Source organism: Furipterus horrens, unplaced genomic scaffold (genome assembly GCF_987537825.1).
Source record: "Furipterus horrens unplaced genomic scaffold, mFurHor1.1.pri manual_scaffold_12, whole genome shotgun sequence".
Classification (NCBI taxonomy): domain Eukaryota; kingdom Metazoa; phylum Chordata; class Mammalia; order Chiroptera; family Furipteridae; genus Furipterus; species Furipterus horrens.
Window position 1 is genome coordinate 76,487,851 of NW_028327182.1, and position 13,250 is coordinate 76,501,100.

Sequence of the window (13,250 nt, forward strand, 5' to 3'; positions counted from 1 at the left end):
AGGTCAAGTTCCTTGTTCTGCTTGGTTGAAGCATGCAACCATGGGGTTCCTGAGTCCAGGACCCAAGTTCAGTTGCTTACCCTACTGGCTGGACATCTAAGAAATACCCTTTAACATTGATGAGATTCAGAAAAATATGGTGGGGCAGCTGATAGCAATTGAGAGAACTGTGTGAGGTCCCAAAGTATGATACCTACTTTGAAGGGGACTGAGGTGTTATTGTCCTATGTACAATGTTTCTTGTATCTTCTTCAATAAATGTATTTTTCATAGTACATGGCTGGATACTTTCTGGACAGACCTCGTTGTATATTAAATTTTCACATACTTGGAGAACTTGCAGCTCATTTTCTAATGTCTGTAATTTATTAGACTAATAATAGACAAGTGTGCATATGAGTGCATAGTTTCCAATGACTGAAATATCATTTTCCTTTTTGATTTTTCCCTGCCCTACCAATTTCTGTAGTTTTTTCCATCTGCATTGCTGATTTCTATATGGGGAATCTACTAGTACCATGAAATAAAAGCATTTTTATAGAGACTAAGCTTTTAACAGAATAAATAATAGATATAGTGAATAATTGCTCTAAATTTTGCTGAACAGACTAGCTAAATATATGTAAGATATCTATGGAATAGTCTGTACAGATGTATAAATAATATAAAGTCAGACCGTGTTACTGTTAGTGTGACTGGTGACACAGGCTTGAGAGAATTCACAAAGAGAAGAAAGGGCAGAGAGCAAAGTTTTATTCACTTTCCAAGAGAAGAAAGTGGTGTGGTGTAGAGAGATACACCAGCAGTGAAATGTAAGGGCATTGAGCTCTTACTAGGTAATCAGGGTGGTTGTAGAGCAGAATGTTTCAGTTGGTTTTGCTCAAGCTGCAACTTGTTCTGATGTCACCTTTGGGTGCAGGATCCAGGCTTTGCAGTCTGGCACATCTGGTTTTCTAAGTTCTCAGGACCTCTGTGCCTTCAGGGTGCTTCCAGTAATTTTCTAGTCCTGAGGACAGAGGCTCATAAAACAAGTCAGTCAAGGTAGTGCTGGCAAAGAGGGCCTGAAGAAGGGGGTTTTGTCCTATTAGTTATGACATATATACACACAAATATATATGTATATGTATGTGTGTGGCATGCATATGTGTGTGAATGTATGTATAAGAGAGAAGAGAGTTGGAACTGGGGAGACAAAGAGACACATAAGCACAATATCCCATGCCTGAATTTTATATAATTTTGCTATACCTAAAACCTGTCTCTCAAGAGGTACCCATGGAAGATAAATGACAGAGCAAAGAATGCTTTATTAGTAACCTGAATGAAGTGAGCTGTTGAATATTGGCCTCAAATGTAATAAGTACAGTCATGTGCCACATAATGATGTTTCAGTACAATGGTGGTCCCATAAGATTATAATGGAGCTGAAAAATTCCTGACACGTAATGACACCATAGCCATTGTAATGTTGTAGGGCAATGCATTACTCTCATGTTTGTGGTGACGCTGGTGTAAACAGACCTACTGCACTGCCAGTCATATAAAAGTATAGCACATACAATTATGCACAGTACATAATACTGAAACCAGAAAAGTCAGCATTTGTGCTGCCTGTCACCACCAGAACCAATAAATAAAGACAGGGGTTAAATCTTTATGGGTGCTTTATTCAGATGGCCAGCAATCTGAAAAGACTGCAGGTTATGTACCCTAAAAGGTTGTCTTAGATTTCATTTCAAGCTGACCCTTTGTATAAGGAAGGAAAAAAGTGTAGGTAAGGGATTTGGAATTCAGGAAAAATGTTAATCAGATAAAAGCTGCAGTCTGGCAATATCCCTAGCATCTTTTCATTTCTTGACCTTGATTCTTATTGGTGTCCTGAATGGTGGAATGTCTCTCCTTGGAATACAATGACTCACATACCGCCTTGATCACCTGCAGTACCCCCTGGCACAGAGCCTGGGGCACAGAAGTCAAATTGCTTGTGGTCTCCTGGAGTCAGAGTGAGTGAGTCATATCCTCAGCTGCCTGTACTCACTGACCCAAAGAAATACAGAAGCAGAAGTTTGCAATATAAAAAGAAAAAAATAGCTTAATATTAAATTAGCTAATTTGGAGCTGGGGAGCTTATACTTCTAAAAACCTAACTCATAACTTAGATGTTATCTTTAGATAGCCAGAAGTCTGGACCATGTGACAGTCTCTGTTACTGTCTTCTGCTGCCTGGTGGGGGGTGGGGGGGCACTGCTTATTGTCTGGGGGTAAAGACTAAGTCTCTATATATAGTGGTATCTCTATATATAGATATATAGATAGAGAATATGTTTTCTAGAGCTAAGATTTAAAACTAAATTTAATAAAATAATAAGGATCATCAACTTCAATACCCTAAAATAGGTAGAGGGGTGGGAAAGCATCGTAGAACAGAAAAAAAAACTTCAAGTATGCCTGGATTGCAGGTAAGCCTGAGGAAGCTATAGGTAGGCTAACAAGAAGCAAATCATCCTATGTAATTATTTAGGGGTCCATACATGGCTTTCTCTGGTTGGTCTCAAGTTGGAAGCAGAAACAACACTTAGGTAAATTGAAAAACTTTAATTAAGTCTATTTATTTTATATGTTATTGTTTAGCTCCCTGTATTGTTACTAGACAGTAATATGGCTTCCTACAGTGTCAGACTTGTAGCAAGTTGGCCTCCTGAGCTTGTTATTGTCCAAAGGGTGTTGGATGATATCCTGGGAAGGTTGCCCTGGGTTGTGTGTCAGAATTCTATTTTTATATATGATCTAGCCTATTTGTATATTCATTCTCTCAATCTATAAATTGTGCTATCTCAATATATTTGGGGAAATTTTGGTCATTATTTAAAAATATTTTTACACTTGTTTTCTCTTTTTATTACTTTGGGAGTTCAATTTAACATGTTAGATAACATAATCCTATAACAGAACCCACAAGCTGCTCCAATTGTAGCAGAACCCATGGGCTGTTCAGTTATTAGGAGTCCAATTGCCCACTGCCAGGAGCATAACTCTCAATACCAGAGTTTGGTGAAAAGAAAAAGAAGTGTTTATTTAATGGTTATATAGATTTAGGTTATTTGCAGATTTCTGCCATTAAGTCTTATTTTCTTTAAAACACCCACAAACACCTAGTTCTGCCTCCCCCTACCAAACCAGGCTAGTTTTAGAAAAGTCAGAGATACAGTCTTCCTACTTCCCAGACACAGTTCAGTTTTACCAGCAGCTCCCAATCATTCGATCCTGATTGGGGAGGTTTTGCCTGTGTTGCGATGCCCTCCAGCTCTTAATGCAGAACCGTGTGGAGTTCCCAGCCTCCTTGTAAACTGCATGGAGTTCTCCCTTTCTTTTCACATGGTGTTCTCGCCTTCCTCTCAAAGCCACATGGTGTTCTCTCTTTCCTCTCAAAGCAGCGTGGTGTTCTCCTCTTCTCAAAACCTTATGGTGTTCTCTTCCTTAAATGTCGGCTGCTTATTTTTAAATCCCTAACTGCATCCTGTGATGCAGTGGGCATGGTAACCAGTTCTGACCATTCACAGAACCTTGCGCAGGCTCTGTGTACCATTCCCTGGTCCAAAACCCCTCCCATCTTCTTGGGGCCTTGGAAGAACCAAAGCCATTGTTTTTGGTAATTGATTTGAGAGAGAGAGAGAGAAAGAAAGAGAGAGTGAAGCATTGATTTGTTGCTCCACTTACTTATGCATTTATTGATTGATACTTATATATGTCCTGACAGGAATCAAACCTGCAACCTTAGTGTATTGAGATGATGATCTAACCAACTGAGCCACCCAGCCAGGGCCAATATTGTTTTTTTTTTTTTTTTTTTTTTTTTTTACAGCATTAGCTACCTTGTGCTGCTCTGACTTCAGGAGCGCCCTCAGTTGAAAATTAATATAAATGCAAATCTCAGTAAAATACCGTGTTTTTTTTTCTAGTGTTGATTATCTTCTCTTACTTTTTCCTGCTAGCCTTCATAGTTGAAGTTTAAAATTAATTTTCCAGAGTTCATATTTGTAATTGGTAGGAGAGTTAAGTCAATGCAAGCTGCTATGCAGTCTCACTCAAATAATTTTAAAAACAAAATTTTCTCTTTTTGGATTCATTTTGTTTTGTTTTTGCAACATTAAGTCAAAATAGTATGAAAAAATAAGTTTTTGATGATGTATTCTTTGACCCTAATGACCAAGAATTATATGTTTAAATAAGAACAGGAAAATAATATGAAAATGTATTACATTCTTTTGAACCTGTGGGAACTTTTGGGGATAATTGAGTCAGATGCTCATCTAATAATCCTATAAATCTGTTTTGTAAACAATGAGTATTTGACACATGTGCATAAATTAATATTTGTTTTCAGTATTTAGAAATAGTACTCTTAATGTGAGTTATTCTAACAGAGATAAATGTATTTTATCTTTTATTTTTCAGAATTTTTGCTACTACCAAGGGTATATTGAAGGTCATCCAAATTCTATGGTGATCCTCAGCACATGTACTGGACTCAGGTTGTGATATATAATTTAATAACTACAAAATGTAATATTATTTTAGAAATAACTTTTAAATTTATAAATTATATTCAGTAGTTCTAACGTGATGCCTGCTTTATTGTGGAAAACCATCTTTCGAAAAGCATGGAATGGAAAATCTTGTAATGCCACCCACCCTTATTCTGAATTAAGATTTGTGCTATGTATGGAGACCATGAAATATCAATAGCTAGGCAAATTCCAATAGCATTACTATTTAGTGCCACTCAGTAAGTTTATAAATAGTTAGGAATTTTTTCCTAGTTTGCCACCTAAGACTAAGATGGAAAATTATTTACATACTATTAAACAAAAACCTGACTAAATGGCATTTTATATACTTCTTAAAAATATGTATTTTGAAATTTGTAGGGGCTTACTACAATTTGAAAATGTAAGTTATGGAATTGAGCCCTTGGAGCCTTCAATGGGTTTTGAACATGTGATTTATCAAGTAAAACATAAGAATGTAGGTGCTTCTGTATATGCTGAGAAGGATATTGAGTCAAGAGAAATGCCCTATAAAATACAAAGAATAGAGGTAGGTGATTGAGTAACTATATGGTTATTACTATTCATCAGTATTAACAATGTATTTTTCTGATAAACAAAATATTTAAAATAATACATATGATAGATAGATAGATAGATGTGCTAGATATACCAGAATCTGTGGTGTATATTGTAAGCCTTAATACTATTCATTGAAATTTCCATAACTACAAGCACGTGTTTTTCACTGTTAGTTGCATATTTTTCCCCATTATTAGACTTTGTTGTATGTACATGCATTCCTTTCTCCATATCTATTATGTCAAAACTATGACATAATAAATACAAATGCCATTCACATAAATATTGAGAATATATCCTGAGGAGAATCACTAGAGTCTTTCAAGGCAGCTGCTTCAGGTGCAGCCATTATATTTTCCTCAAGATTCAGGGTTAATTTCCTTATACAGGGACAGAGAAGCTGCTTTTACTGGCAAAAAAGACTCCAGAATTTAGAGTTTTAGTGACCTCAGATTCATCAGAGCCTTCCCACATGTCTCCATTTCATTTTCAGGATCTAATTTTTTCCCAGTTAATACCCTCACTTTAATAGCAGATGTTGGAAATTCAGTATGTGTTGTAATTCGTCTACTTGATGAGATTCTAGTTTGATTTTCAACCATCTCTAATCTGCACCTTCTGTATTTAAGGGTTTTGTTTTTTTTTCAGGACATATATTTCTTCAGAACCAACAGGATATATATACACAAATATGCGTGTGTGTATCTATGTATATATATATGTGTATATGTATGTGTATAAACATTAATATATATCTGGGCCTTTTTACCCAGTCAAGTTGACAGGTAAAATTAACCACCTCACCAGGGCTACAAATTTTATTTTTACATTTTTTTCATAAGTTTAATTATTAATCTTTTATATATAAATATATGATTCAATTTAACTTTATTTTTGTTTGGAGTAATGTAAGATTCTAAATTCATCATTCTTCATATGGATATCTAATTTTCCCAACACCATTTGTTAAAAAGACTTTTTTTTTTTACACTGAGTTGTCATGGCCTTTTTCTTTTTCAAATATCAGTTGACCCTAAATGTTAATGTTAGGGACTATTTCCACAACTTCAATTACATTCTATTGATTCTTATGCTTATTCTTATGCCAGAACCACACATTTTTTTTTACTACTATACCTTTGAAGTAAGTTCTGGAATTAGTAAATGTGCATTCTTCCTTTTTTCAGCATTGTTCTGGTTATTCTTGTTAATATGAATTTCCAAATTAATTTTTAAAATTATTTTAAGTTCCTTGAAAAAAGCCACCTGTGTTGATTCCATAGATACATCTGGGAAATATTGTCATTAACAATATTAACTATCCCTACCTATGAACATTGAATAGCTTTTTGTTTTTAGGCTTTCTTTAATATTTTTCTATATTGGACTCTGATTTTCTATATAGAAGGCCATGTGATCTCAAATAAAAATAGCTTATATTTTTCCTTTGATTAGGGTAACTTTCATTTCTTTTTTATTACCTAATTGTTCAGTATACTTTTAAATAGGTGAAAACGGATATTCCTGTCTTGCTCCAATTTTAGGAGGAAAGGATTCAGTCTATCACTATCAAGTATAATGTTAATGGTGAAATAAAATTGAACACCTTTAGAATTTTCAACTCATCTTACTCTCCAATAAAACTTTTTTCTCATTCTACTTCACTTTTTTACTTTTCCATATACACTTACATTTTAGATATTGGTATTTTGTTATGCTTCAGGTTTTTGTTGATTTGCCTTCTATATTTTCCCACGGTTTTATCTACTATGTTTTACACATCTCTCATTCCAAATTCTTTTCCTGAGTTATGAATTCATGTTAAAAATAATGGTTGTTCAAGTACAGGAACACATTATCTACCTACTTACCTATTTATCTACCGTCATTATGTCCCTTCTCACTGCCTGAATATTCTTACCATTGATCTTTGACATCTTTTTTTTTTAATTTAACTCTAATCCATCTATATTGTAATTATATCATTCAGTATTATTTTCTAATCTTCTTGTATTGGGCCAATTCTTTAATATTTACTTGACCAAAGCAAGTTTTATGGCAGTTGAAGTTATATTTATATAATACATATCTAAGCATTTTGTCTTCTTATATGTCCATGTTCTCTTTCTACATTAAATGGTTTTTGAGGTCATTTGAAATATAACATCTGCTCATCTTCCAACAGACACATTTCCTGAAATGTACCCTTGTCATAAATTTATTTTGCTAAAATGGATGGTATATCTTTTCCCCATAAAAATTTATTATTCATTAAATGAATTAATAAACAAAGATAAATAAGGATTACTTCAGGGCATGTTAGACAACTAGCACATGTTGGTTAAAACAAAGGAATAGTTTTGAATCCTTCCATCCATTAATACATTGTTTATCTCAATTGATTTAAGTGACTATGTTTATCCTCCAGTGTTTATTCTTAAGTTCTTGTTTAAGAACTTGAATGAAAGAATGGAGTCCTATAAGCAAACTATCATGAAACATTTGGTGCTTAATTTTGAATGGAAATTATTTAGAAAACAGTTAGATCATAAAGGGATTTGATCTTTATTTTTTTTAATAAAACCTTGAAGTTTCCAAGGCTTGGGCCAAGAAATAGAATCTGAAAGTGGGGGAAAATGAGTGATCAATCAGCCTTAAATTTGTTTTACTGCTCTTTCTCAACTTTTATTTTTCTTTTAAATTACTATAACCATCACTTTTCTGAAATCTACTAAATCCCATATTGCTTGTTTTCTCTTTAATGCTTCATTTAATATGTTAAAGACAATGGTTTTAAGAAAACAGTATAGTTATTTTTTAAGGTTTTTTTTTTCATTTATTTATTTGAAAAGGCAAGGGAGGGAGAAAGCCAAGGAGAGAAACATCGATGTGAGAAATATCCATCAGCTGCCTTTCATATGTGACCCGAATGGGGACCAAACCTGTAATCCAGGCATGTGCACTGACCGGGAATCGAACCACCGACTTTTACTTTGTGGCACAACACCCAACCAACTGAGCCACATTAGTCAGGCCTAAAGTGATATATTTTTAAACTTCAGTGTGAAAAAGAAAAAATGCAGATATTAAAATAAGCATAATATTATAAAAACTTCCTCAATTTCTGAAATTTTATCTTCCTTGTCTGCTTCTAAATATTTGTACATTTTTTGTAATAGTATGCTATTTTTAGTAGCCAGATATTCTGAGTTATCTAGACTATAGCCTTAAAGGGTTTGCAAAGTCTGTCTTACAAGTTTTTCCATTCCTCTTAGATAATCTTCATATGAAAATAACCATGAAAATAAACTAGCATTTCTTTATAGTAAATACAATAATTCTTTCTCTACCCACATTTTTGGCAGAGTCGAAGTCTCATAAATGATATGCCATAGTTAAAATCCCATCCGGGCTCACATTTTTGCCTAACTTAACCACTATGATTTAGGTGAATAACATAATACCCAGAATTTACACTTTGAGATATCTGTGGTGCAGTTTAGGAAATTTAGTCATTTTGATTTTCTGTTGCTCACCTTTTTCTGAGGTGTTTTATATAAGGATTAACATTATCCTTCAGATGAAATATCATCCCTCTAAACACAGAGAAGGGTCTTTACTCTTCTGGGGTCATATTAAAGCCAAACCATGTAGTAATGTATAATTGCATCATTAAGCTAGTAAGAATTCACACCTTTTGTAATGGAAGTCAATGGGAGTGTTTTTTCAGAAAAGTGAATAATATAAATAGTTCAAAATCAATAGAATATGGAGAATAGAAGGTAAAGGAAAATTATTTTGTGAGTAAATTAAATGATTGATCAGCTGTGAAAGAGGTGACAAAATATTCTACAAATGATTCTTTGGTACCTAGTTTTGCTTATATTATCTGATTCTATATTTATGTGTGAAATCGAATCTTTCAAAATTGAATTCATGAAGTAGTGATAAACACTAAAATATTTAAGTAATTCTTTAATTTTCATGTGGATTTTTTTCAGCCACTTACAGTGTTCCCTCAGTATATAGAAATGCATATTGTAGTTGAAAAGAGTTTGGTAAGTATATTCTGGTTTATTTGCCTTACGTAAATTATATTAGTAATTATTTGTTACTTCAAATAACCTCTTCTCTTTTTCTGGGACTCCTATAATTCATATATTGTTTCTGCTTAACAGTATTTCACAAATACATTTTTTTTCCTTTATTGTTCTTAGACTTTACAATTTAAGTTGTTTACTCCTCAAGTTTGCTGAGTCTTTGCTCTACCTATTTAAATCTGTTGTTGAATCATTCTAGTGAATTTTCAATTCAATTATTGCATTTTATATCTCCAGAATTTATTTGGTTTCTTTTTATAATTTCTTTATTTGTATAAGTACTATCATTTTGTTTCTATGTAATTAACCTGATTTCTCAGTATTTTCCTTTAGCTCTTTGAGCATACCTTAGACATACTTAAAAGACTTTGGTGCTTTGCATTTCTGCAAGGGTGGCTATTCCCTATTTATCTTATTCTTTTAAGACATGTTTTCATATGTTTGTTTGTTTGTGATATGATATAGACTCAATGTTTGTGTTTCTCCGAAATTCATAGCAAAATCTACTATAATGTGATGGTATTTGGAGGATGGGGCTTTTGCGAGTGGCTTAAGTCATTGAAGTGGAGCCTTTATCAAGGATTTTAGGGCCCTTATAAAAGAGACTCCAGAAAGTTCCGTCATCTTTCTGCTCTCTTAGGACAGAACAAGAAGACAGCAAGATGACCATTTATGAGCCAGGAAGGGGGTTTTTAGCCTCTATTTTAGACTTTACAGTTTCCAGAACTGAGAGAGATAAATATTCATTGTATAAGCACCTAGTTTATAATATTTTTGTTATAACACCTCAAACTGACTAAGGAACCTGGTGATTTTTGCTGAAAATTCAGCATTTGAAAAAAATAAACACCTCTTGCAGTTTCTGCAGATTGGCCCTATGCAGGACAGTCCTTCATTGATTAGTTGGATTAGCTCATAATTTAGGTGTCAGCTGAGGGGAAGTTTAGGATGTTCTCAGGTCTTTACTGAGCGTATGTCTTCATGAGCTTTCTTAATTTCACCATATATAGGGGCTACTTTTGAATATATTTTCTGCTTCTTCTCAGGGCCTTAGATGACCTATTATATATCTTCACCTGTAATCTCTTGCCCCATGTATCTGTCTCCCCCCACTGAAGCTTTCACAAATAGTGGCTGCTCCATTTTGATGCCTGAAATATGAGTTAAGTAAGACAGAAACCAGCCTTTCAGGCAGCCTTTAGAAGGTTAGAACATTTCACGTAAGCTTTTCTGTAACTCCTGATATGAGGGAGGAAACTGGGAACTGGGCAGCAGCCTCCTCCAGATTAAACCATGTGATGCTGGAGAGGGAGTAGGGCAAGGGAAAGTAAAATCACCACAAAATTTCCTGCCAGTTTGCTTGGAGTTGGCAGGTCCACAGGTGTCTCATCTGTCATGTCTCATCTTTATTCCACATGATGGACAATAACTCTGTACATTGTTTTACATGCTGGTGGTGTTGATAGGGTTCCCCAAAACAGTAAGTGGTGAGTGAAAGTGAAGGCCTAGGATATTACTTTAGATTTCTGTATACTTTATAAACACTGTACACTTAGGCTACACTAAATTTGCAAGACAACCCAAGGTTAAATCAAACCAAGAGGAAACGATGCCATCAAGGGACACTGTAAATATGAGATGTATGAGGCTGCTGCTGCCGGCAGAACATGACACACTTTTATAGCAAACTTGTTATTTTAAATAAGTAGAAAGAGTATACTCTACAATAATGATAAAATATAATAAATACATAAAACAGTAACATATTTACTATCATAATCAAGTAGTATGTACTGTATATAATTGTATTTGCATCAAATCTTTAAATTGTTTTGTATAGTATAAACAGCTTAATATTAATTATTGAACATTGAATATATTTGCATTCTTTTGTGTTTATTTTTTTCAAGTTTTTTCATCAATATCTCTTAAGTTTTCAGTGTACAGATCCTTCTTCTCCATGGTTAAGTTTATTCCTAGGTATTTTATTCTCTATGATGTTTCCTTAATTTCTCTTTCTGATAACTAGTATAAAAATGAAATAGGCTTTTGCATATTTAGTTTTTATCTTGCAACTTTACTGTCTTTATTTATTAGTTCTAATAGTTTTTTGGTGAAGATGTCTGGATTTTCTATATATAATATCATGGCACCTGCAAACTGACAGTTTTACTTCTTCCTTTCCAACTTGAATGCATATTTTTCTAGCCTAATTCCTCAGGCTAGGCTATGACTTTCAGATCTATGCTAAACAAAAGTTGTTGGACTGAGCATCCTTATATTGTTTCTGGTTGTAGAGGAAATGTTTTTAACTTATCAATGATTATGATTATGATCTTGGTGTGGGCCTGTCAATATATGGTGTTTATTATGTTGAAGTATGTTCCTTATCTATATGTATTTTTTAGAGTATTATGAAAAAATGTTAGAATTTTGTCAAATGCTTTTTCATGTATCAATTGAAATAATTACATGATTTTTTCCTTCATTTTGTAGTGTATCACATTAACTGATTTGTGAATGTTGGATCATTTCTGCATCCAAGGAATAAATCCCACTTCACCATGGGGTGTGATCCTTTTAATATGCTCCTGATTTCAGTGTGCCAACCTTCTATTGAAGATTTTTGTATCTGTGTTCATCAGAGATGTTGGCCTGTAATTTTCTTTTTCTGTTGTGTATTTGTCTGGTTTTGGGATCAGGGTAATGCTGGCCTTGTGAAATGAGTTTGGAAGTGTCCCTCTTCTATTTTGGGGAGTTTGTAGTGTCTTTTTATATTTTTTATATAGCTCATTACTCACACTGAATATATAGTATTTTTATAATGTTTAATATTAGAAACTAATAATTAGCAGTTTAAACACTATATTAAAATTTAAACAACAGTCATTAAATATTAAGCAATATATGTTTAGATCTAAAATGTGTGATTATCTTTTTCAGTATAATCATATGGGTTCTGATACGGCTGTTGTCACTCAAAAAATTTTCCAGTTAATTGGTTTGACTAATGCTGTAAGTGTTTGTTTCTTAGTACTTTTTCATTTGTTTGTATTGCTTAAAAAATTCCCAGTTTTTTTTATGATACTGCCTGAATATATATCCTGTGCGAATAGGGAAAATTATATAACCATTTTAATTTTCAGTTTTCTGATTGTTTTATAGAAATAATAATAATTGCATATGCCAGATATTTTTAACGTTTTTCATCTTATACCTCACATCAAGTAATCACTAAAGTTCTGTGACACACCAAAAAATATATCATATTTTTTGCCGATTTGACACAAAAATAAGTATACTCATAATTTTGATTTATTCATACAGGACGGCTATTGTTGTGTTGGCTGTTGTCATTTTTTATTTAACAGTCTAAGGGGAAAGAGGTCAGTGCGCCTGACTAAATGGTCAAGCATTGTGTGTTTTAAATATTCTTGCAGCATCCCAGTAGGCCTCTTGCAGCACACAAATGTGCTGAGGCACACTGGTTAAAAGTCGCTGGAATATACCTAAGTAGGTTACTGTAAGGATCAAACTAAATAAAGCATTTGACATAGTACTTGCTTAAGTACAAGCTTTTCAAATGATAATTATAACTTGTTTCATCAGTAGTGTGTAATATGTTCTAAGACTAAAAACAGACTTGGAGTTCAATTGTTTAACATTTGTAATCAACATAGTGTTTATTTTCACACTTAATTTTGAAATCTATTTATACCATAATATTTGAATTTATTTTCTTTATGTGTTCTATTTTAGATTTTTACTCCATTTAATATTACAATAATTCTATCTTCATTGGAGCTTTGGATAGATGAAAATAAAATTCCAGTAACTGGAGATGTTAATGAATTATTACACAGATTTTTAAAATGGAAAAGATCTTATCTTGTTTTGCGTCCACATGATATGGCATTTTTACTTGCGTAAGCATATATTGGCATTATTAAATCTTATACAAAGAAAACAGATCCATATTTGAATAAATTTCTGACAGTTGATAGTTCTTTAGAAAAAAAAT

The 13,250-nt window shown here is 33.2% G+C and overlaps 1 protein-coding gene across 1 annotated transcript in view; it reads left to right on the top strand.

The window, feature by feature from the left end:
• The window catches only part of ADAM2 (ADAM metallopeptidase domain 2), a 99,108-nt gene that overhangs the window by 8,413 nt on the left and 77,445 nt on the right, over positions 1-13,250 (top strand). Inside the window, exons 5-9 of the mRNA XM_090258219.1 lie at positions 4,456-4,532; positions 4,929-5,097; positions 9,131-9,187; positions 12,173-12,244; positions 12,989-13,155. Of these exons, the coding sequence (XP_090114345.1) occupies positions 4,456-4,532; positions 4,929-5,097; positions 9,131-9,187; positions 12,173-12,244; positions 12,989-13,155 (542 nt within the window). The remainder of the gene's footprint in view (positions 1-4,455; positions 4,533-4,928; positions 5,098-9,130; positions 9,188-12,172; positions 12,245-12,988; positions 13,156-13,250) is intronic.